The sequence below is a fragment of the Mytilus californianus genome, unplaced genomic scaffold (assembly GCF_021869535.1).
Source record: "Mytilus californianus isolate M0D057914Y unplaced genomic scaffold, xbMytCali1.0.p SCAF_5, whole genome shotgun sequence".
NCBI lineage: Eukaryota > Metazoa > Mollusca > Bivalvia > Mytilida > Mytilidae > Mytilus > Mytilus californianus.
The window spans coordinates 69552226-69577872 of record NW_026262701.1 but is presented as its reverse complement, the minus strand read 5'-3'; the positions used below and the strand labels follow the sequence as shown (position 1 = coordinate 69577872).

At 31.6% G+C, this 25647-nt stretch overlaps 1 protein-coding gene and 1 long non-coding RNA gene across 10 annotated transcripts in view; both read right to left on the bottom strand.

Annotated features, from left to right (window-relative positions):
- The window catches only part of LOC127701374 (uncharacterized), a 189643-nt gene that overhangs the window by 67043 nt on the left and 96953 nt on the right, over positions 1-25647 (bottom strand). The gene's annotated exons all lie outside the window — the stretch shown is intronic.
- Positions 5753-25647, bottom strand: part of LOC127701300 (uncharacterized) — an 83039-nt gene continuing 63144 nt past the window's right edge. For all 9 annotated transcript variants that reach the window (XM_052205176.1, XM_052205177.1, XM_052205183.1 and 6 more), the window contains 2 exons: positions 20978-22212; positions 5753-12042 (listed from right to left, as the gene is read on the bottom strand). In XM_052205176.1, the coding sequence (XP_052061136.1) occupies positions 11749-12042; positions 20978-22212 (1529 nt within the window). In that variant the 3' untranslated portion in view covers positions 5753-11748. The remainder of the gene's footprint in view (positions 12043-20977; positions 22213-25647) is intronic.

Below are 25647 nucleotides of genomic sequence, written 5' to 3'. Positions count from 1 at the left end.
AATAAGAATCATGTATCTATGACCAAAGTATCAATCGGTACACATCAAAAATCCAATGGATTTAGTGTACAGATGTCAATCAGAGAAAATATGACCTTGTGCAATGCAAAATTACAGGTCTCGACAGATTGTAGAACCGTGAATGTGCATATGTAAATAACAATGATATTTATTAGTTTGGTTGTATTTAACTGATAACAAAATCAATATTTATACCAATAAAACAACATTCAAAGATCTAATTACAGTCTTGAATTGGTAACCTTTTAGAATAAGTTTATTTAAAGGACTGATGAGTTTACCCAAATCGTATCCAACTTTCCGGACTCGGTAAACAACATTACAGTAAACATAAGGAATTTTTCTAAAAGTACAGCCAAACTTGCAAACCAAATCTTTGTATCTATGGAAGAATTTAGTAAAGGTTTTAAAGGTTTTTGGTAACGAAATCCCTGAGGTCAAGCAAAAATGATTTTTGTTTCCAATAACTCTGCCGGGTCAGTTTTTACCCTCTGTGTCAATTCTTTTTTTCCTTTTTTTCTTTTTGTTTGCAGATTTTTTTTTTGCTGTGGTTTCTTTTCACAATTTTTAATGATGCTTTTTAAAATTGTCTGATAATCTCTTTAAAGTGTGTCAACATCGCTAAATTATCATTCCTTTGGTTTACATACATGTAGCTTATACCACAAGATGGAATGTAAAACAATAATTAACTGTCGGGTTAACAACAACATTCTCTGTATAACGAAACCGATTTTTCACAAAAAAAAAAAAATAAAATAAAATAAAATAAATGTGGATAGTGTCCACATGTGTCCACAGTTGATGCCCCCGCTTGCATATCATATAGTTATAAAGGGACATAACTGAAGAACGGTAAAAGTGACGCTACCCAAATTTGAACTTGATCTGAGTTTTGTGGTAAAAAGCATTGTATGCAAGTCTCATAACATTTGGTTGAGGCTAACTTAAGTAGAGAACAGAAACTAAAAATTCAGCAATTTTTCTGTTTTTTAACACGCATAACTCTAGAACGGTTGTGTATAAGTCTTATAACATTTGGTTGAGACAAACTAAAAAATTCAGCAATTTTTATGTTTATAAAGGGACATAACTCAAGAATGGTAAAAGTGTCGCCACCTAATTTCGTACTTAATCTGTTTTATGTAGTAATAAAAATTGTGTATAAGTTTCATAACATTTGGTTGAGGCAAACTAAAGTTAGAAAACGGAAACTAAAAATTTGTACTTGATCTTAGTTTTGTGGTAATGAATATTGTGTATAGGTTTCATAATGTTTGGTTGGGGCAAACTTAAGTTACAGAATGGAAACTAAAAATTTTGCAATCTTTCGATTTATAAAGGGGCATAACTCAATAATGGTTAAAGTGACACTACCCATATTCAACTTGATCTGTGTTTTATCAGTGGAAGTCAAAATTAAACATTGCATTGTATAAAGCATTGATTGTAGTTGATTCAACTGTAATCATGGACAAAGGAAGATAACTCCAATTTTAAAAATTACTTGATATTTAGATGAAAATAAAAATTTTGCAATTTTTCCATTTATAAAGGGGCATAACTCTAGAACGGTTAAAGTGACACTACCAAAATTCAAACTTGATCTGTGTGTTTGTGGTAATAAGGTTTCATAATATTTGGTTAAGGCAAACTTAAGTTAGAGAACGGAAACTAAAAAATTTGCATTTTTTCCATTTATAAAGGGGCATAACTCTAGAACGGTTAAAGTGATGCCACCAAAATTCAAACTTGATCTGTGTGTTTATGGTAATAAGCATTGTGTATAAGTTTCATAACATTTGGTTGAGGCAAACTTAAGTAAGAGAACGGAAACTAAAAATTTTGCAATTTTTCCATGTATAAAGGGGCATAACTCTAGAACGGTAAAAGTGATGCCACCAAAATTCAAACTTGATCTGTTTTTTGTGGTAATAAGCATTGTGTATAAGTTTCATAACATTTGGTTGAGGCAAACTCAAGTTAGAGAACGGAAACCAATTTTGGGAAATACGGACGGACGTACGTACAGACGGACAAGGGTAAAACTTAATGCCCCCACCGCCTCGGCGGGGGCATAAAAAATTTCCTGCCTGCCGAACCTTAATAATTTTCACATGTTATGGGAAACCAACATTCATTTATCCATGGCCTGACTTAATGATTTTACCAGTAATACACAGATAACACTCGTTAAAATCAATAACGTCACTACAGATACGAGCATTTTTTTTTTGGATTATCTGTTACTATTGGAAACCTTTGAAAATGTGGCGAGCGAAGCGAGCAAAAAATATTTTGAACATATTGAATATTTGGGGCCAGAATATTTATTTTCATGTGTAATGATAAGGCAATATTATTTATTTTTACTTAAATGGGGGCCAGAATATTTATTTCCAAAATCTGCCAGCCCCCCAATCAGAATCAAATGGTTGTCCCCTCAGTAACCGCTCGACAACGTTCGTCCATTATCCCGTCCGACAGACGGTGATTGCACACAGATTGAAGATTTACGTCTAATTTGGACAGATTTGATTTGTTCAGGTTTCAAATGCTAGGAACCAGAGACATATATACATATGTCTCTGTAGGAACTTAGTTATTTTGGAAGACTTTTTTTTAATCCCCCTCTGTTGACGGAATAATAATTGACATATATGAATGAGGGTTTACATATGATTGGATGTCTAGTCGTCATTATTGTCAATGAATGCTGTAAAGAGTACGTAGTAATTGTAAGCTGTAACTCAAAGAGTACCGGATAAGTAACTTAAGATTATGGTCGTTTATACTGATGAAATAAAATAATTGATAATCTCGTCTATTGATATAAATTGCTGCGTTCCTGAACATCACCATAATATAACTAAGCGAGACATACAAATCTTGCTGTAAATATTTATGTCTGGCTTCAGTGCTATCAAGACAAACCAGTTTATCAGTCCTGGGAACAGTATATCTAACATATGTCAATATATATGTTCCTGATCAGTCTGATATATAATTTTCTTCACAACCATGGGAGGTACAGTGACAATATACGAAAGTCTTACATACAGACTTATATATACAGATGAGAATTTACCAATCTTTATGCCAGACACTGAATAAGAAAAAAGACAAACATATACACAATCATTTTAGACAAAACATTCATTAAACATTATTATATGATTTATATAGGATGTACGAGGATAAACAATTTGTGAGAGTATTGGTCTTATTTAATATTTTTTCCTAAACCAATTTGACCATGAAGAGAAAAGTGACGTATTGGCAGCTTTGCTTCCGTATTTCTTGAACATTTCCAGTTTTTGTATATTCTCTGAAACCCGCAAAACGTATAACTAACCTGATATGCTGGTATGAATTGAGACTGCTATTATCTGTAATAGACGCATTAGAAAGGAATGAGGACACAGAGACCCGTGTAAACTGATTCTTCCATTAAAGATGATGACACAGATAAATTGTAGTTAATCTAGGTTAAAGAAGACACGTTTTTCATGATAAATCAAGATTATATCATCCTCCATAAATTAAATAGTTCACGAGACTGTACTGTGTACTCAAGGTCACTTCCTTTTACAATTTGTTTGTACCATCTTTCTACAAGGGCTACATGTTATATAAACTAATTCCGTCAACAAATTGCTTCTTTCCTTTGATGGTTTAACCATTTGGAACACGTCACGATTTATTACGGGTATTACAACCGTGAGGGCGTTTAACACCAATATATTACAGTGAATGCAAAACGGTAAAATTCAATAATTAAGAAGGGTCTCTTAGCAATTTGACCTTATGTTAAGGAAAACAAGAATGTGTCCATAGTACACGGATGCCCCACTCGCACTATCATTTTCTATGTTCAGTGGACCGTGAATATGGGGTCAAAACTCTAATTTGGCATTCAAATTAGAAAGATCATATCATAGGGAACATGTGTACTAAGTTTCAAGTTGATTGAACTTCAACTTCATCAAAAACTACCTTGACCAAAAACTTTAATCTGAAACGGGACAGACGGACGGACGGACGAACGGACGCAGACCGTAACATAATGCCCCTACTACTATCGTAGGTGGGGCATAAAAATGCAGGATCAATGCAGGATATCCAATTACATTTAATGTCATCTTAGTGTAAAATGATAAATAGAAGGTGCACCACTACACCCTAGGAGGACCCAAAATTGATTGATTGATTGATTGTTGGTTGCTTAACATCCACCCAAAATTGATAAGATAATTTTATTACTATATAATTTTGGCGATTTTGTGTTTATCTCAATGTGGAATGAGGTCTTTTAATCACAGGTTTCTTAAAGTTTTGGTTGAAAATGAATGTGGCTGAATAAAAAAAAACACATATTTCTTAGCACATCTTTTGATCTTCCAGGTTTAATTTGGCCAAATGCAAAAATGAGAAATTCATCTTAAATGTTGTATATACAATTTCTTGGATTTTCATTAATTTAATTCTTCTAACAGAAGCATTATCAAATCAAATTTGGTAAAATTGGGCATAAAACTCAAAAGATAACATCTGGAAACCAAAATTTTGCCTTTTCCCAAGGGACATTTTCAACCCAAGTTTTGTGAAGATATTCTTTAGGGTCGTAATGTTTTGTCTGGAAGCCAGACAGCCTAACACCATTCATCATATTCTAAACTGAGACCAAATTTGGCAACTCAGCTAACAAGATTGCACACACTGAAATTTCTAGCCTATCATGATTGAATTAAAGTTGAAAGTCATTGTCAGTGATTCATGTAAATGAGGTCAAGGTCAGATGAACCCTGCCAGTCAGACACATAGGCGGATCCAAAGGGGGGGGGGGGGGGGGGGGGGGGAATTTGGTTGATTTTATAGGGAATCACTGAAGCATGACTGTAGAGGGCCCACTCTTATGGAAGTCCAGTCAGTGCCCCCCCCCCCCCTAAAAAGTTCTGGAGCAGCCACTGAGACATGTGACATGTACACCTTACATTACTTTCATACACCAAATATAGCTGACCTATTGGTATAGTATTTGAGATACAGACTTGTCTATGAAAAGATCACTGATCCTGGAAATGAGGTCAAGGGGTCAGGAGAACCCTGCCTGACAGATATGTAGACCTTGCAAAGATCACATATACCAAATATATATATCCTAATCTTCATAACAAGTGAGTAATTCACATGAAAAATAAAAGAAGAATGTGTCCATTGGACACAGATGCCCCCGCTTGTAAATATAAGGGAAATTCATCAATTTTCTATTTATAAAGGGACATAACTAGAGAAGAGTGTAAGTGACACCACCATATTTTGAACTTGATCTGTGTTTAGTGGTAATAAGTATTGTGTATAAGTTTCATAAGATTTGGTTGAGGCAAACTAAAGTTAGAGAATGGAAACTAATCTAGGGACATTCAGATGGATAAGGGTAAAACTGAATGCCCCCTACGCCACGGCAGAGACATAAAAACTATACCTTTATTTTTAAGCAGTCCCTTAACCATGAAAATGAGGTCAAGAACAATGGACATATAAAAGAAGGAAACTTCATAACATAAGACATCTGTATCAGTATACAAGGTATAAAGCATATAGGTCTTCTACCTTCTGAAATACAATGCTTTATACAACTAGTTTATGGCCCCAGCTAGATTAACATCCCTGTGTTGTCTGGTTTATAAAATTTGTTGGAATATGTGGCAATTGAACAAAAAAAGACAAATTGTGATAAAAATCTTTTTTTTTTATTTTGACACAACTACATTAATGAAATACTTTGTAAGTATTTCAAAAGTATTGGAGGTTTTAACCCCTCAACAAATCCATTACATATCATGGTTCAACGATGTCAACAAATAACAACAATCTAATAATAGCACTTATGTAATACCCAGGAAATGATTCCAGGCTAACAATATAGTAGTAAAACAAAGAGATCTACGGGTAAGTTCATTGCGTACACCGGCTATATTCACTTTCCACTAACCAGTCTGTGAATAATAACATCTGCCCCATGAATAAAACAAACTCATACAGAGTCTTCATCATCTGCCACATGGGTAAAATAGTTTACAAAAAACATAAAAGAATGATTTAAAATAAAACTAAGAAGGCTAAAATTTCACCCTTTTGCACTTTCTCACACTCCAGAAGATTGCCTTCTGTATCTTAGTGATAAATCTTTAAAATACAAATTTAACATGGGAAAATCCCTTTCTATTTTTGTAACTTCAGCAACTTTAAACTGTGTGACCTGTATTATGTCTTAACATTTTTTGGGGAAAAAATGACAAATGATTCAATTTAGAATGTGAAAATTATACATTTTGGTTTAAAAATAAAAGAATTGGGTTTAAAAATAAAAGAACTGATCCTTGTAATAATGCAAGTGTATGCGTGAAAATAAAATTGTCTTTAACTTCAAAGAATAAGTACAGTGAATCATGTGACCATAGTCTGATACAATAAATTCTTGCCATAAAATTGCTATCCTATCAACACGCAATGTGTGTTACATAACAATATATATATGTTTTCAATCTATTTTTAAAAACTCATTGGGGACTTTTAAATTTATTCACACGTACTCAATCATTAATCTTTTCAAATTTCTCTAATAGCAGATGGTCATGCAATAGTTATCTTATATTCTCCTTGAAATCTAACACTTCTGAAGAATGAATGGTTAACTTTTTTAAAAATAAATCTCACGATTAGAGAGAAATAGTAAAAAAAAATCCAATTTAATGACAGTTAAAACGGAATCGATATATCATTTAGACATCCTCAAAAGATTTTAGTTGAATTCAAATGTCAACATTTTTTGTTTCGAAATTATGGTCTACCCAAAGGCACTTAAAGTAAAGGTTACTCATCTGTTTTATTGATATTAACTAAAACCAAAAACAGCACACAGGGGAAAATGTTTATGTATTTTAGAATAATTATTCCTATAGCACTGAAGATTCAACACAAAATATTTGAAAAATACATACTGATTCATTGAAGACAAAACATTCTACCACTTAAAAGACTTTCATCATTAAATTTCTACAGTATTCCAAAGACAGTGTTGTGAAAAATAACTGATTAAAACATTGAAATTAGGTGACAAACAAATTGTTTACTATGAGACCTAATTTTTTGTATTCATTAACCAAACTATTTCCATTTTGTCTTCAAAAATTATATATTGTATCTTATTAAACTGTTAATTAAGGCTGGGAAGAGTTAACATATCATGTCCCAGATTAAGGCAACTTTTCTTTGTATATGACAATTATATGTACAGTTCCCTGATTTGTAATGATTACATCAATGGAAAAAAGGGAGATAACCTAAGCTATTGTCCAGTTAATGTCTATTACTTAATGACTACCTGATTTTTACATAGGATAAATAGATAAGTAACTGAGAAACATACTACTTAAGAAATATCACTGTTATTTACTGTTCAGTAACAATTTTGTGATGTGTTTGGATGGAGATATTTATTAGATGAGGAGAAAGCAGTCACACATGTTACCTTTCCTTGAATAAAATGTCCCTCAATTACAAAGCAGATTAACCTATGCCAAATCAGGTCTTATCAATGGAGCTATAACCATGAACAAGATAATTTCTAGCCATTTTATAAACAGCTTGTATAGAAATATGTTTTACAGAAATTAAGATGAACTTATTCAAAAAAATCTTAGACTTGATAATCTGATATACCTTAAATGTATACAAGATGACAAAACATTAGTCATTTCATAAGTATTATAACAATTATAGTATATAAGCAAGTTTATAAACCAATGTATTATTTTACAATCGTTGATTTGTGACAGTCTTTATATGGTACATGTGTATGCAGATGGTTTGTTGATTTTATATTCAAGAAACATTTATAAATATGCAAGATTAATTATTGCGATTTCCGGAAATTTGCATTTAAGTAAAGCTATCAAATTTAAAACGCAAGTTCTAATTTTTGCGAAAAATTATCCTGTCGAAATTGTTGCGATAATAAAGACACGGCAAAAATTTCTGAATCTACAGAACTTAAGTATTAGAAGGAGCAGCTTAAAATATTACACAAACATAAATGTGTACCCTATTAAAAGCAAATGCAAATTCACATGCATTTAGGAATATATTTGAATCCATTGCCTTTTATCATGGACATCAAAACAAATGTGTGTAGTATCTGTCTCAAAGAAGTGCTTATTTCTGATATTGGTGAATTAAATACTGAACATCCTAAACAAATATTTGTAAAACATGAATTTAATTTTAAACACTTTGTTATTTTCCAACTATTCTTTGAAATCTGCAAAAACTAAAACGCATTATTTTGAGTTTATTTCAAAATTAAATGAAATTGATACATATTGAGTTTCTTCCCTTAACAAAAAAAGCTCAGACCCTGAGCATACCATGTACCAAAAGACCTTGATTATGTTAAAGCAAATACTTTGATATTTTGATTTCTTGAACACCCATTGGACCATCAAAATCTGTTCTAAGTTATGTTCTAAATATTAAGTATTCAATAGTTTTCCATACAGGTACTAACAAATTTGTTCTAAAACATCGGTGTTCTAGTAATCAACGCTAAAAAGTTGTTCGTAATCACAGTTCCTGTTACAATATCTAAACTTTAAAATAAAACTTTATTTAAATTTTAACAAAATTAAATTTTAACCACTCCATCGAATAAAATACATATAACTGTTACAACTTAAAAGGTGATTGTTACCATGACAATGAAAAACAGGTAACCATGACAACATCTTTTACAGAAAATATCTATAAATATCACAATATGATTACCACTATATAACAACACTGTCTTCTAATTCAATTTCAGAAAAAGCTTTCAATTTTTATTTTGTTCTTTCCAAATCAGTTTTAAAGGTTTTCACAGATCTCTGAATAATACATATCAATCTATCAATAACATATTCCACTAATTTTAATGCAACTGAAAAAAAAAATTCCACTGTCTTTCATATAAAACTTCTTTTAAAAAAAAAATTAGCCGTATACATTAACAAACTGAATGAAATATCATAAAAGCTTTCTAAAAACGTGATTTGCCATTTACAAATGAAAACAAGCTAAAATTAATTTGTAAACTTAACTTAAAATCTCATATCCTTCATAAGAACAAACTTAACAAGCATAAGATAGCCTTAAACAGTAAAAATAATAACAAATCTAAAATTCTTGAGCACTTAATCAAAGTCTTTCATTATGGATTTATGTTCTACAAAAACATAATAATAATAATAGTAATAGTAAAGATTTTCAGCTACGTTCTTTCATAAAAACAGTGAATAGTAGAAAATATGTATTTAGTGTTTAGATTTTTGGTGAATGGCGAGTTCTTTTGTTTGTTTTGTCATTTATAAGGAAAAGTCTACATTAGAACAAAATTTTCCCATAATCCAATTTCTCTATGTCAGATATTGGCCAATGATTTTCTTCTTCAGGGACAGATATTGGACAAATGGAATGAAAAACTGTATAACAACTGCAGCTTTAAAGATGAAGTAGCATCTTTTCTAGACATAATTCTTAATGTAAACAAGAATTTCTATCAAGCTGTCTATTATTGTTTTATATATTGAAAACAAAGCAGGATGAAAAAAGTTTAAGAGAATGGAGGTTCATTGATAATATGGATAAAATCTGATTGGATAAAGTTCAGAAGATGTAGTTTATTTGAGTTATAATAAGTAAATTCACATTAACTTTTCTTTGTTTCTGTCGCAACAAAAATGATCATACAGTACTACTTCAGTTAGCATGTATTATGTAGTTCCTTTAATTTTATTAGTTGTTCTGAATGTTAAAATTGTTCTACTATTAACAAACTTTATTGCGGATTTCAATTTTTGGTTGTCTCCCTTGAAATCTTTCACAAGATATTTAGAATCCAGTTGATTTAAAGCTTGTCACATGAGTGAGTGCTTATCAATCCAGAAACCCCTAAGGTGACCTTAACATGTCTCCTGGTAACCTTGAGCTGTTTTGAGTTGCTCTCTCAACTGCTCTTCTCTCTTTCTACTCATAGGGAACTTAAAAGTGTATGAGGCTTTGAAATTGAAAGTATTTAAGGAAATGTCCATTTCTCTCAACAATATTAGAAATTTTGAGCAGCTAGAAAGTAATTTCATGTGGCACTAACCAAGATTTTCAAGATTAGTTTAGTTAAGTATATTCTATCTGTTGTTTGAAATGGAAACATCTGATTGAACAGTGAACATGTAATTTATTAACCCTTTAAAGCAACTTCATAAAATAATAAAACTTATTTATTCAAAATTTCCCAGAAATCAATAAAAATATTACTGAAAATAAATCAACAGTCCCACTTTTCCCACAGGTCTTATCTTCCTTCATTAAACCATTTTATACAGAAATTGTAGTTCCCTCTTTGTGGATCTTTCTTATATTCACAAATTACCTCCCTTAACAGATCAAAATTAGTACATGCAAACAAATGAGAAAAAATGTGGGGTTTGATTGAAAACAGCAATTCCGTTTTATCAAACATTGACAACAGTGCCTGATCTGTCATAAGACTTAACATTATATAAAAAATTATTTTTCAGATGGTGAGTCATTTTTATAGGAATCTAAGGAAAACTCTTTAAAAATAGTGAAATTTCTAAATTAACTGAATCTTTTGAAAAATATTGTCTGTAAATTTTTTTAAAGCAAATCATACTTAAAAAAGTTAGGGAACTCTGTAATGTTTTAGAAGAAAGAAAATCCCACAAATATCTTCTATGTAAACCTATTCTGAAACCTCCAAAATCCAAAAGCAGCAAAGGGACAATAAAAGAAAAAAAATGTTCAATGGAAAATATCCATTATCTAAGGCACTGTATTTTACAATTTTCTGAAAAGGCATTTCAAATTCAATCCCTGTTAATTTTTAACAAAGTATTTTGATTTGTTTTGTCTTTATGGTTTCTACAATTTTTCATAAATTGTCTGATGTAAATTATCTTTAGAAACTTTGATTCCAATGCACAGGCTTTGACAGAATCTGACGGTAAAATATCATCAAATCTAACACCTCTTCCTCCTTTCTACCCATGTAATATAACAAAGATTTTGTTCAAGAAATTCTGACAAGCATGGCAGTTATGTCATAAATTGTTTAAAACATGTACAAATGGAAACTATGAAAGATTGCAGTGTTGGAAATTCAATCAAATCAAAATTATACTATATGCAGATCTGACTAAACCAAGATGCAGCAAATGACAGCCATTTTGTGCTAATGTGTGCATTTATGTAAGACTGTATCTTTATAACAGAAGATAACAATGAACCAATGTGTTTAGAAATGTTGATTATTATACACTTTGTATAAAAATTATATCCATAAGACCTATGTTAATACTAGTTATACTACTTTTTCCCTGCAAAGGGGTTGTATATTAAAAAAAATGAATCAGCATATATGTCTAAATTATGTTAAAAATATATTTCGACATTCAGAGATTCATTTTCTGATATAATTTTAAGGTCTACATTGTGACCAATTAGGCCAGTAACAGATTTAAGGTCTGACAAAATGACAATATATGGTCAACCATACAGCATTTAGGGTCTATATAATGACCATATACAGTCAAAAGTATATTTTAGGGTCTGCAAAATGACCATGAAAGGTCTATCAATCAAAATATCAACATTTGTAAGGCTTGACCATTCTTATCTGTGTTGAGACCTGTTCAGGTCCAAGCCCTGGGTTGATATCCCTGATTTATTGCCCGAGACAGTTTCACCAAAACTATACGCTGGATTATCACCTAGTTGTTGTTGCTGTTGTAAAAGTTCAGCAGCACGGTCCGCCACTTCCTTGTGAGTCAGTGATATACATCTATCACCGACAGAGAGTTTATGGCAATCAAGTCCATATCGTTGGAGTGTACGTTGTGGATCACAAGATGACCATCCTTGATGGAAAACAAAAAATGGATGTTCAACAGAAGCTTCAACAGTCACCTGAAAATAAAATGTAAAAAACTTATTAGCCAGTATATATGTATATATATATATCGACTCTTCAAAATTCAAGAGTTTATCCTAAATTGAGGTAAATTATATGGCCTTCCAGATACCTTTTCGATTCCTAACATCACTGAAGAGACATTAATTGTCGAAATCCTGATATGGTGTACTAATTTTTGCACCTTTTGTTTGCGGTATACCATCTTTTCCGCAAGTTTATTGTTTTCTGTTTGGTATTAAATTAATAATTAAAGGGAAACTCCGCAAAAAAATGAAAAATTGATATTTTGTTCTTTAAGCATAAAAAACCACATGTTCATAAATAAAAAACTTTTATTCTCTATGTAAAGAGATCAAAATCGATTTTTGAAATTCACTATCAGTTCTCGACATATCGCCATCTTGTCGGCATGTTCGATCTAAAAAGTCACGTGATATCTATAAACCACAAAGAACAAAAAGAATCGGGGATTTACCGACCGTGCGTTAAAAACTCCCATCATCAATTGGGGATTACCGTAGACGGTTATTCAGTGTCAAATGTCTTGTCAAGCGTACGGTTGTTCTGTCAGACAAGGTTATGACAAAAGTCTACATAGTTTTCCCAATCCCACAAAAAATGAAAGAATTGTATCAGACATGGTTGTACAACCTTAAACTAACAGCAAATAGTTGCATCTATAGCAAGCACAAGTTGGTGTGTGAAGACCATTTTGAACAATATTGTTTCGAGGGAGATTCGATGGTAATTATCCTTTTTTAATAACAAAAAAAAATTATAGATTTGATGAGGAAGAACAGTTTCAATTATAAGAAAGACAAATGCAGTGTTCTTGTAACAATCACTGATTTACAGAAGATTCATTAGTATGCCTCTTTTATATAAAGTGCATTGATTTGTATAAAGAATAGTTCCGTATTTAGACAAGATAATTTTTCAATTAATAAAGTTATACGATATAAAATAACATTTTTTTAATTATGATATTTAACGGCTATTGACAAGGAGCAATGTTAGGAAGAGGTTTTAGCTGGGACATAATATGTTGAAATATTCCCAGGTTATAGATATGTAAATATCGAAATATCGGACATCTCAATTTTTTTTTATTAAAAGTGGTTTTTTTTTTTAACTAATCTTTAAATTATATCAAATTGATACGGGATCTATTCGGAACGGTCACTTATAAAGACACTTGGCTTTACATTTAAATGTGTGACTCTATCTGGTATGTTCGGTGAAAAATTTATAGGTTTTTTTCTTTTTAAATTATATTTACGTTATCATATTATATATATTTTTTGGCTTCCTCCCGAATTGATAATAGGTATGTCAGAATTATTGATAGATGTCGTGTCAGAGCGACACATTCAGTTAGGTATTCCAAGGACGTATATTAGATACACGTCCCTGGGTATTCCAGTGACATCCTGTCAACTAAAATTTCGTATTACACAATTATATAATACAGGTTCATGCATGGCCTCTTTATTGAGGTACCCGGTGTGCACAGGTAACATTTATTGAACCATATATTTGTGTCTAACGTTGTTTATCTTGTGTGTGTTTGAAATTATAATTCCACCTTTTAATGAATGATGTTCTGGTAATAATATTATCCACCATTTTTGCTGATAATAAGTTTAAAAAAAATTATAAACATGACCTTTGAACATTTGAAATGAATATTGTTTTGTCATGATTCTGGACCATATTTTTGAAGAAAAAAAATTCTTCACGCAAATACAAGCTTTTGTCGATTGGCAAACATGCAGATATATAAAGTAATGCAGCACTTATAGTCACTATTAGTATTAATTCATTGAAGATAAGAGAGCCCCTTCTATGTCTAATGTCTCTATCTTTATAAGGATTAGGACGACATGGGAAAAAGGAGCGGATATAGAGTGGCATAGTGAAAAAAAAAATAACCGAATAGAGAACAATATAGAGAATGATCGACGAAAAGCGAAATAGTTATTGTAAAGGAGCGGAGATAAAGAGAGGCATAGTGAAAAAAAATGTTTGCTTGACAAAGTTATTGCTCGCTTTGATATTTTTAGTTATACAAAATCACACATCGTGTACTTAATTGGTATTCACGTGCACTAACTTGATTCTGGGAACAGTATATTAATTTGATGTGTAAAGTTTCTTCATAGCATGGTTAAAAATAATTAGTATCCCATTTGTTATATCGTAGTGTCACGGTGTTACTTTGTTAAATTTATTTAGTTTGTTAATGATTGTGTAAATAAGAATAAATCTGTATAAAAACTTCATACCATTTTAGTGATTGCCTATAGGCGTTTGATAATGGTTACATTTAAGATATATATATATATATTTAGAACCTTTCATACATCTTAAAGTAAAAGATGTGTGTCCGAGTTAAACGACACAAGAACCCTGTAATACTAGTACGAGAGTATAGCATGTAAAAATTCCTACTCAATATGGTTGTATTGGAAATCTTTTCATACAGATTGACAACTCATGGTCCGACATGCATGTAATATTTGCCACATGACACTCATAGTTCTTTCTACCATCATCATCTTATTCATTAAATATTACTGTAAACATCGATGGTTCACACCCAAACAAAATGGGAGTAATATACCTTCAGATCTTTTCCGTGGTATACACTTGTGAAATATATAGACGAAATTCGGTATTGAAGTGAATCTACATCTCACAAACACAATTTTAGAATTACGATTTTGAGTGAACACCCGCCAAACCAATACAAACGTATGGCAAGATATAACCATGCAGGCATTTAGTTTTCGTGAGACACAAGATAAATAATCACTCTCATAAACGTATATATGCATGCAGTTTCAAATATCAAGAACAAGCGATCGATGTCTATAGATCATTGTTAAGTCCGTTTACTAACTGTTCAGAGTCAGACATGTCAATAGTTCATTCTTGGAACCTTCATATACCCCATCCGACGATGGGAACTCTTTCTGGTAGTGTTGACAACATAAGCTTGTTTATCTGTACAAGTGGTTGCATGGCCTCTCCTGCCCCAACAAACAAATACGCTACTAGTCTGCTATCTCTGGAGCTCATCCTCAATGGCGCATATACGTCAGGAAACTTACAAGGATACTAGTAAAGATTTTTTCAAGAACAACGAGGTTGGGACGAACTGTTCTAAAATCGTCAATATCAGTAATACATTACTAAGATATGCCTTTAATTACAACAACTGTATTACTAATTTGGATTAATGACGGCTATCCTAAAAAAAATCCTCAAACAAATTAATGTATTAGCTTAGATTTATAATGTATGTATATTCATTAATGAAATAAACGATAATTGCATGGTATTCTTTTCACAAATAATTTATCTAAGTGATTGTCAAATGAATTAATTATGTAAGGATGAAATGTTAATAAGAAAATTAAAAAAAATCATGCATGTTGTACTGTTGTATTTTTTCAATTAAAAACTTTAAAATTGCGATAGTTTTACGATTGTTAGCATTTAAACATCGCCAGATTTAAATACAAGTTAAAGAATTCCGGTAAAGTAAATTAAACAGATGTGCAATGATTATTAATTGGGAAATGTAACATTTAATTTTTAAGATTAAAAGTACTATTCTTTTAACTTCATATCTTAACTTTATGCTAATTGCATAGAACGTAACCGAAAATTGTTCCATTTTAATATTGTAACACTTCCGGAATTAAAAAGTTGAATGTTTATTTTCAATTAATTTATACAATTTATTTATTGTTTCTCTATTGTCATCGGGTATTTCATCTGGGTATATTAAACACGCTATACTCTTTCTGTTAATCCATTCAAAATGACAATATTCACACCTGTGTTCGCTTGAATTCACACCTGTGTACGCCTGAGGCTAAATTGCTGCAAGGTAAAGTTCAAACGAATGCTCCTCAAATCGAGAAATAAACAATGACTTTACAAAATAATATACACACTCTGTTCACAAATATTTTGCATTGAAATGGTAATCAAAGTTATAACGGTAAATAAAACTTAAAATATTTTCAGTTCAATATCAGTAAAAATGTTCTATAGATATTTTATGAAAAAATCTCAATAATTTATGAAATTTATTCGAAAATATTTATATTTAGATAACTTCATATAGGAAGTTTTATTCAATCATTACAAAACGGTACACACATATTCATTTTCTTTCATTCTTATATTGTGGTTATTAACTACGACCAACGGTCATCTGTGCGCTTTTAATTACGTAAAATTCTGATAAGCAATTAAGACTTTAACAGATTTTATTTTTTCCCATGATTCAACAAATCGGGTTAAAACGTCACAACCCAGTGACGTAGGTCAACCAAAAAAGTTACAAATACTTGATTTTCTCCGTTATTAGAAAGAATATAAATTTAAAACTTTGTGAATGTGTTTTTTATGTTAAGATGAACATATTTAGATGATAAGTAAAAAATCGCGGACTTTCCCTTTAAGATCCATTTTGTTACATCTGGTGATCTGTTTATTTGGCAATTGCCAATGGCAGTCAGCAGGGTTTAAGGACATCCGTTGTTCGACCTGCTAGTCAAATGCGTTTTGTTAAAATACTGTGGATTCATTTATTTTCATGGGTATCAATTTTCGTGGATTGTAATTCGTTGAACATTTGAATTTGTGGTTCACCTGTACCCACGAAACCCACGAAAATTGGTATCCAACGAAAAATAATGAATCCACAGTATACTTTTTCACTTTTTTGGTCTTTAAGAAAATGTTGTTTGTGCTGTATTTAGACCCCTCTACCAAGAAATTTGTTTTGCATGCACACGTATAAAAATTGCAGTTTTTATTCAACACAATCATAGGTTTGAACGTTGTTTTCAATTTAGACTTGTTTATATATATATATATATATTCAGGTATTTCACATCCAATATTTTATGGTAATATTCTTTACAAAGCACAAAAATGTCGGCATTCACCTCAAAAGTTAACCAAACCTTTAAACAGACTTATTCTGAAAGGATATAGTTACGATACTGTTGTCAAGTCATTAAGGATTACATATTTTGGTATTAATATTGATTCACTCATAGGGTCTTTGCATCGGAAATAAACACATTTATTCTAAAACCAGTTGTTGGCATGATACGGGTTATGTTCTTCTCATATATTTTATGATGGTATGATACTTAACCCCTAACGGGAGGGATTGTACTAGTACTTGATTTTCATATGATGAAGACATAATCTTTCAATCAGTTTAATTGAGGTCTGGAGCTGGCATGTCAGTAACTGCTAGTAGTCCTTTGTTCATTTATGTATCATTGTCATTTTGCTTAGTTTCTTTTGTTACCTATTTTGACATCGGACTCGGACTTCTTTTAAACGGAGTTTTACTGTGCGTATTGCTATGTGTTTCTTTATTCTACATTGGCTAGAGGTATAGGGGGAGGGTTGAGATCTCACAAAACATGTTTAACCCCGCCGCATTTTTGCGCCTGTCCCAAGTCCCAATATCATTGACCTACCACTAGTGGTTCCCCATAAATTGACCTAATCACAAACTAATACATTGGTGACAATGACAACGCCTCCAGAAACAGCATGCCTAAATCTTGCTTTTTCTACTTTTTCAAATTTTTGTCAGAAACGTATTAAAGGTGAATGTTTATATAGGGATTTTATTTTTTTTGGCCAACAACATAAGTTATATGTTTTAGACAAGAAAATGACGTAAAAGCAGGAAAACATCTTTAAAAAAAAACATTCAAACTGGTTTGTGTCATAACTTTTTTTTAGGTATGCTGCTTTTTAGGTGGGTAGGTAGGCAACATAAAAAAATCTAAATTTATTTTTGGCCCTGTATACAAATAAATTCTGTAATGTAGTAAATATTTGTATATATTGTATTTTCAGCAATTACACTTTCGAGGTTTTCACTAGTGTTGCAAAATCTTGTGTTATGTTACATGTTTACTGAATATTGACTTTAATTACATTAAAACTTTGAAAATAAAATTAACAATAAGGTTAATGTTCGAATGATTAGAGTTGAAGACCATACATTGTTCTTAAATTTTCGTTAATTTCCTTATTGACTTTTAAAGTACAACCACCTTATTGACTTTTAAAGTACAACCACCTTATTGACTTTAAAGTACAACCACAAAGTATGAAAGCCAAAGGAATCCATTAACTTGTAATGTGGTGACGTGAAACCTCAGACAAATGCCTTTTAAACAAAACTGTGAAAATTGTCAACAAGAAATAACAGTTTATTTAATCCTATGAATCAATATAATTGGATATTATTGTCTGAGGTATCCCACAATGCAATGTTAAGTACAGTTGTACTATCAATATCTATAGATCATTGTTTTATTATGTCACATCTTCACCAATGTTTAAACATAAACATCTGCTTCAAAGGAAGTAAAAAAAAAAGAATCCATTTGTGATCATATGAAATAGACTCTACTTTTCAACCTCACTTTAAACAGAACATCCAATTAATTGTTTACATGAACAAAATTGCCCATTTAGTCATGTAAATTGCAAGCAGTAATTTGGCTAACAGCCTCTCTGATTTAATAAAACTAGCTGTACTAATTGTCCTTATTAAATTTCAGCAGAGTGTGTAAAATTTGGTATCATGACTAAATGTATAATGTATTACAACATCTTCATTTACCATCTTAACAAGAAGTCACGACTGACATTTTACATTGATTTGTATAAGTAAACTTAACATTCCAGGTCGGAAAGTTGGCCATTTTTTACATATGTTATTAACCAGTAAAAATATTTACAGCAGCATTTAGAGCAGTCACCAAGAAAACAAATATGACTAGGAATTCAAAGTATTTGCTAGTACTTAATGACAAGATAGATAAAAATACACAAAATAACTAGAAACACTGATCAGTCTCGCTCACAAATCATCATCTAGTTACTCCATTTGTAAAGTTATGGAAAAGTCCTTGTTTACATGTCTCCATCTGATTTCAATGAACATAACATTATCATAACTAACAGGGATATTGTCTCCTCCTGAAAATGCATTTAAATTGCCACTGGAAGTTAAACAGCCACCCATCCAACATTGTCAAATCCAACCTGCGACCTTGGGGGTTTGGCGGGCAACCTTGCGACTTGACATCTCATTCAAAAGGACCTGTGAATCGTCTGATCTTAAAAAATGTTTTAAAATTTGATATTTGATAAGAGGACCATATATTGACAAAACATTGGGAAGGAGGGAGGGGAGAGGGTTCCTGTCTGATCCAAACTGGGGTTATTTAAGAGTTTTCCATGCAGGGTAGATGATTGTTCACCATTTAGGTCCATACAATGACCTTCAGATGACTATTGACAGTATTGTTGGGATGCTGTCTTATTGACATTTTATCTACAACTTGTACATTGGTCTTGTTTTTCTACTATTAAATAATTGACGTCAATGAATGAAACAAATCTAATAATTTGAAACCTGAAACACTAAAGTGTTAATTAAACACCATTGTTTGTTATCACCTAAACAGATTTTTCTACTGTATCAGCACAACTTTCTCCAATTATTTAAGTTCCTGGGATTATTTTTCACAGAACTATGGAAAAATTTAATATGTAGGATATAACTGACACTAACACGTTTATGCACTCCTTGGGATCAACTTACACATAAATGATTGATATTTCAACTTCAATGACGTTACTGAAAACCTTTAAGATAATTCAAAACTAGACATGTAGCAATGAACCAGAGAAAATGAGTGATTATTTCACAGAGCTACCATATTCACTGAGAAACCAATTTAATCATAGAAACTTTAAACATATCATAGACTGGTTTGTACACCTTACAATGAATATACAGACTGATCATATCTCTTGAACTAGCTATCAGTGACTGGGAGTACTCTTAGATTGATACTTTGTATTGTTTGTCTTTTTTTTAGTTGTATTTTTTGCTTCCTGACAATCTGACAAGTCAAGTCATTTCCAACTGATTTTTACAGTTTGTTTTTATGTTGTGCCGTTACACCACTGTTCCAGGTTAGAGAAGATGATTGAGTGCTCACAATCATGTTTATCAACGCCACATTCTCAATGTGCTTATCCAATGTCATGAGACTGTAATTTAGTGGTTGTCCTTGGTATCTTTCTGTCATATTTTTTCTGGTTAATTGTTTTGTCACATATCAGCCATTGGATTTCTAGTTTATAACAACATTTAAATGATTTGGTGACATGGTGAACTAATGTGGAAACTTAATATTGGGCTTACTTTCCTCTTTATCAAGGGTAACCGTCGTACACGAGCATCCCACAAGTTGGCACTCCGAGGTGGGTGGGGAGCAAGAAGGTGAACTGTGGTTTATTTTTATCAATAGTACCGCTTAAGTCGACACTTGGGGCCGTCTTGACCTTGTTGTAGGGTATGAATGATTCGTCCATTGTTGAAGACCCTACATCAACTGTCAAGATGAAGAACAGGAATAAAAGCCCTGTTCATTGATAATTTTCAATGTTTTCTATGTATTGTGTGCCATTTTGTCCCATGTACATTTACTCCATATCATTTAATTTTTTATAACTGAAGAAGTTCTCAAATTAGCATCCAGAAACCAATTTTCAGTACATACACACAAGAGAGAAACTATGCCCTCGTTGTCTCAAACTTAAGACCTCTAAATAAATCTGTATTAAACAAAAGACCCTTAACCTATGGTCTACCTCAGTATTGAGTAATTTATAAAAATATGGATTAACAATGTTATTAATCAATTTGCCAGCTAGTTTCACATATGAAAGCCCTTATGCATGTTAATTTCAAGCAGATGGTTATTTACTACAAAAATATATGTAAAAATGAATAATTCTTAATCAACTACAATATATGTAGTTTTTTATAGATTTTTCAATGAACAATAACCATACCTGAACTTTGTGTTCTCCAACAACAAATCCAAGCACTGCTGTCCCTCGCTCGTTATTTTCATCAATGCGTACAACAGAACTAGAGTCAATTTTGAGATCATTACTTATTTCAGCACTATGTACAAAATCTGCTGTTTGCAGATCCTCAACACGTTTCAGTTCACCATTTGTGAGTTGTATTATAGAACCCTTCATAAAATGTGGCGGGAAATGTAAATTTGAAGAAGATCCATTATCTTCTTGGTGATTTGATGTGGAAACATTAAGAGAATCGTATCTTGTTCTTTTGGCAGAAGGTTCACCATAATGTACATCCACCACAGAACTCTCTGGAGTACTGTCTGATGGGCGGGTCAAGATTCGATGTTTTAAACTTCCTTCTTTACCACTAGGCACTTTATAGTTCATATCTTTACTGTTTAATAATTCCCTCCTTGGAGGTGGGTCTTTGAAAGATACAGTTTTTGAACTGGATATTTCTACTGATGAAAGACTATGTGTACGTTCCTCCTTACCATAATTGTGTGGTATATTAGAGTCAATATCTCTTTCTGACGTATCTCCCGGGCTACGTCGGGATGACACATGCTGTCCCTGCCCTGAGGCGGAAACAGACATTGATCGTTGATGTGGGCTATTCAGCATGGAGTACTGAGACCCATAGGTATTGCACGGCATTTGGGTTTGTGCTGCATGACTTCCCATGCTTTGTAGAACTGCAGAATATGAATATGAATCAATTTGTGGATAATTACGTGGAGGATATCCATATTGTGTGAAATAAGAACTGTAGGGTGACACAGGTCCAGATGGTATCATTGAATAAGGCATTCCGCCTGATATAAGCCTTTGGTCAGCCACAGTCATTGGGGGTTTAAAGACACCAGCAGGACTACTGGCTAACATCATTGAATTTCTGGTGCTATTTATACTTTCAGATTGACGGGAAACATTGTTCGATTGCCAGTTTTCTGTTGTAGTACTACTTCCAGTCAGACTTTCTTTATCACCACCATTATTATTATTATTCATTAAACTGTTCGTAAATTCTACATTCCCTCTCACGTCAACTATCTTACAAATGTTATTGTTTTGCTCGTCCTGCACCCATGCATTGCAGTCACTGGAATGAGGTTCAGTTTTGATTTGCACGTTACATAATGACTTAACATGGAAATCTAAGGTCAATTTACCACGGTCAGTTAATCTGAAGGACGAATCATTGTAACCATCTTCTGAAATAATAGAAAGAAAAAGATAATCAAATTGATATTTCGTTCAAAAGAAGTTTGTCAAAATTCTTAAAAGTCTTCACAGTTTATTAGCAGTCTCCTAAAATAATTCATGTGCAAAATACAAACTAAAAATACTGACTTGTGGTACTCCTAAGAAATTATAAAAAAAAAATAATGAATTTGACATTTTCCAATGTTGAATTCATTCACAAATTGCCCAAGCTTTTCTTGATTTGTAGCTTGACATATGTGCCATTATCAGGTTTATGTTCGCCAATAACTGAAGATTGGGTTTTACTTTTAAGTGCCTTTTATGTGTTCTTTTATTGTTAGGTTGGTGTCTCCAAGACATTTACCCCTACTTTAAATATATTCAGAGTAATAAGCAATGGTAAGATCTCTCATTTTTTCTAATGTTTTTTTCTTTTAATTGCTCCACATGAAAGAAGCCTTCATGGTCATAGTAAATGAACTACTAAACAAATACCTGTATACATTTTTAGATTTGCCTGTGTGGACCTTAAACTATTAGTAATCAATGAATAATTTTATCGTCCAGATCTATTGTAAGTAATGTACCATATCAATATACTATTATGAATTAAAAATTATTCAAATCAATATATATGTCTTGTTTTAATAATGCTTTACTGATTTTTCCCGCAGTTGAGACTTTATTACACAAAGGCAAATTAATTCAATATTTCTTGCGTTTACAGTTGAATTTTGTTCAATTTATTAATTTTTCATTAAAATTTTAATGCCAACAAACAGTATGCAGACCTATTAATAAAATTTAAAAAAAAAACATCAATAAATTTTACGATTGACTTAAAACACCATTAATAATGTTACCACAATCAAATGTGTTGATTTTTGCCTCCATAGAAATAAACAAGAGTGCAAGACAGTATACATATAAGAACTTCAGCTCATTTTTTGATAAAGAATATTCTAGTTTTGTTTTTCATGTCACAGCTGTGAATTCAGTCTTTTTTAACAATTGTTTTTTTTTCTCAGTTATCTCTCATTTCTATGCCAAATTTTATTGTGTCTTTTTTCTATTTGCATTTAATTATTTGATTTTGTTGTTTGGTTGTTAGGTTGCCATACTATAGTGTTGGACCCACATCTGTTTCTATTCATACTACATTGAAGACCTATATTCTCACACCTGATATTTAATGTAGTCAAAAATAATTTTTTTAGGTGCAAATCTGACAGAAAAGAATATGAATATACCTATATTAGTTCTTATCATCACAAGTACATTAAATCTAATAGGATTTAATGTAAAAATATGTTTTTTTGATCTTTTTTTTTTTGGAAGAATCACTTTTCACCTGATAAAATTACAATCATGAAATATAACCATGAATAGTGTTGTTTTTCCAATTAATCTCATGAAATTAGACATTACTTACTGTTCCAGTCAATAAAGATGTATGTAATATTGATAGGAATCATAACTTGCGAACACCTACACCAAGTAATTAAGTGTGACAGGTAAATATGCAAAAGTGTGGGTGGAATATAATTGCTGAAGTCCAGCAAATGATGGTCAAACAATTGATTTAGGGGGAAAATCTTGACATTTTTTCGCATTAAATACTGATCCGGTCATCTTGTGTTTCTCTATCATATTTCAACACAAGAAGAAGAGAAAAGATTATTACCAACAATCTTGTAACCCCCTACCTAAAAAAAAAAAAAAAAATTAAAATAAGAAATAAGTCAAATTTAAATCCTTCTTTTAAGTCTATGAAATTTATTTTCCCTTCAGCTTACTTTGAATTTCCTACAAAAGTTCAAACTACACTAAAACTGTTACTCAAAATATATCAATCAATAGGCATCAAATGGAATTAAATTACAAATGTTACTATAGTTCATTCAATAGATTATACTCTCATCTGATAATGTCCACCGGCATCCATTCACAATAAAACCAATCTTGCTCCCTTCTAAAAACCCCATTTTCTCTACAACCATTCTTAAGGTTTTTCCATTAATGTTCCAGACACAACATATTGATCAGAATCCGGAACTAATATTTGTTATTGCTAATTCACAAGCTGAACTGACATCTTTGGTCAGAACACTATAATGGGCAATTCATCTTCCAATTTAATCAAGTTGTAATACAGATAAAATTAAAGTCACAACAAATGATTCTCAATATTGCTGGCATGTAATATTGGCCTAGAAATTGAAAAAACGCTGATTAACTGATCAGCTGATATGTTTGTGTGTAATTGTACTACTTCTATTTTTAAGGAGGAAGACAGGGCAGGGTGACTTCTGGAACTGGTTTTAAATTTAGGAAGTGCATCTTAAATTTTTTATTTTCTTTATATATGATAAGCCCATCTCTTTGCTATCAATCTTTAAAAAAAAAACATTTATTGAAAACGCTTAAAGGTATAAAAACAACTAAAGCTTACCCAATTCCAATTAAAATTTACAGCCTATCTCATTATTAAGTGTGTCTGTAGCAGAATATATATTCTGTGGTTATATATTTCTTTCAAACAGAAAACTTGACACTAAAACGTAAACTTAATAACGTAAACGTAATAGAAACAAGTATATTGAAAAGCAAATCAATTTAATGGTTTCTACTCACAGCTCAACTGGCATATAATAAGATTTGACTACTAGTTATTAATTTATAAAATGGATTTTTACTCCTTCCTTAAGTACCAATTTATATTTTCAACCCTAATTTTTCTTCAAAAAACCGAAGATTTTTCACTCATTTTTCTGACTTGAATTTAATATATTATTCCCACAAAGATAAAATTGCATGTGAAAGCATTTGTCATGAGAAAAAAAATTCAATAATTTTTATCTAAGTAAATTTAAATCTACATTTATACAATATACTATTCCCTGCTTTTGTGATCAGATTTACAAACAATAAATAATTTGGCAACTATTTTGCAGAAAAAAATGCTGTTTTCTGATGTGTGGGATATCAACTGACTGTATTCAAATTGGGTTGACAAGGGTAAGATGTAACACAGCTTCCAAGGAATATAGGTCCATATATGGGGGCAAGTTTTGGGAAAAAGTTAATAGTTGATAAACAGGAAATAATTAATTATTGACTTAGTACAAGTACTTTAGAATGTAAGTGGTGAGTTAATCATTTTTTACAGTTAAAATACAGATTCAGATTGAAAATAGGGAATGTGTCAAAGAGACAACAACCTGACCAAAGAGCAGAAAACAACCCAACGCCACCACAATGGGTCTTCAACGCATCGGGGAAAATCCTGCACCCTTTCCCAATCTTTGTTGTGAGTGTATTCCAAAATAAGTGCATGAGATAAATATGGGTATCAGATTAAGGGTTTTAAGAATAGTTTTACCAGGGCCTCTTATAACATCCAGCAAAATGAATGACAAAACAATTCAGTTAATATTTATAGA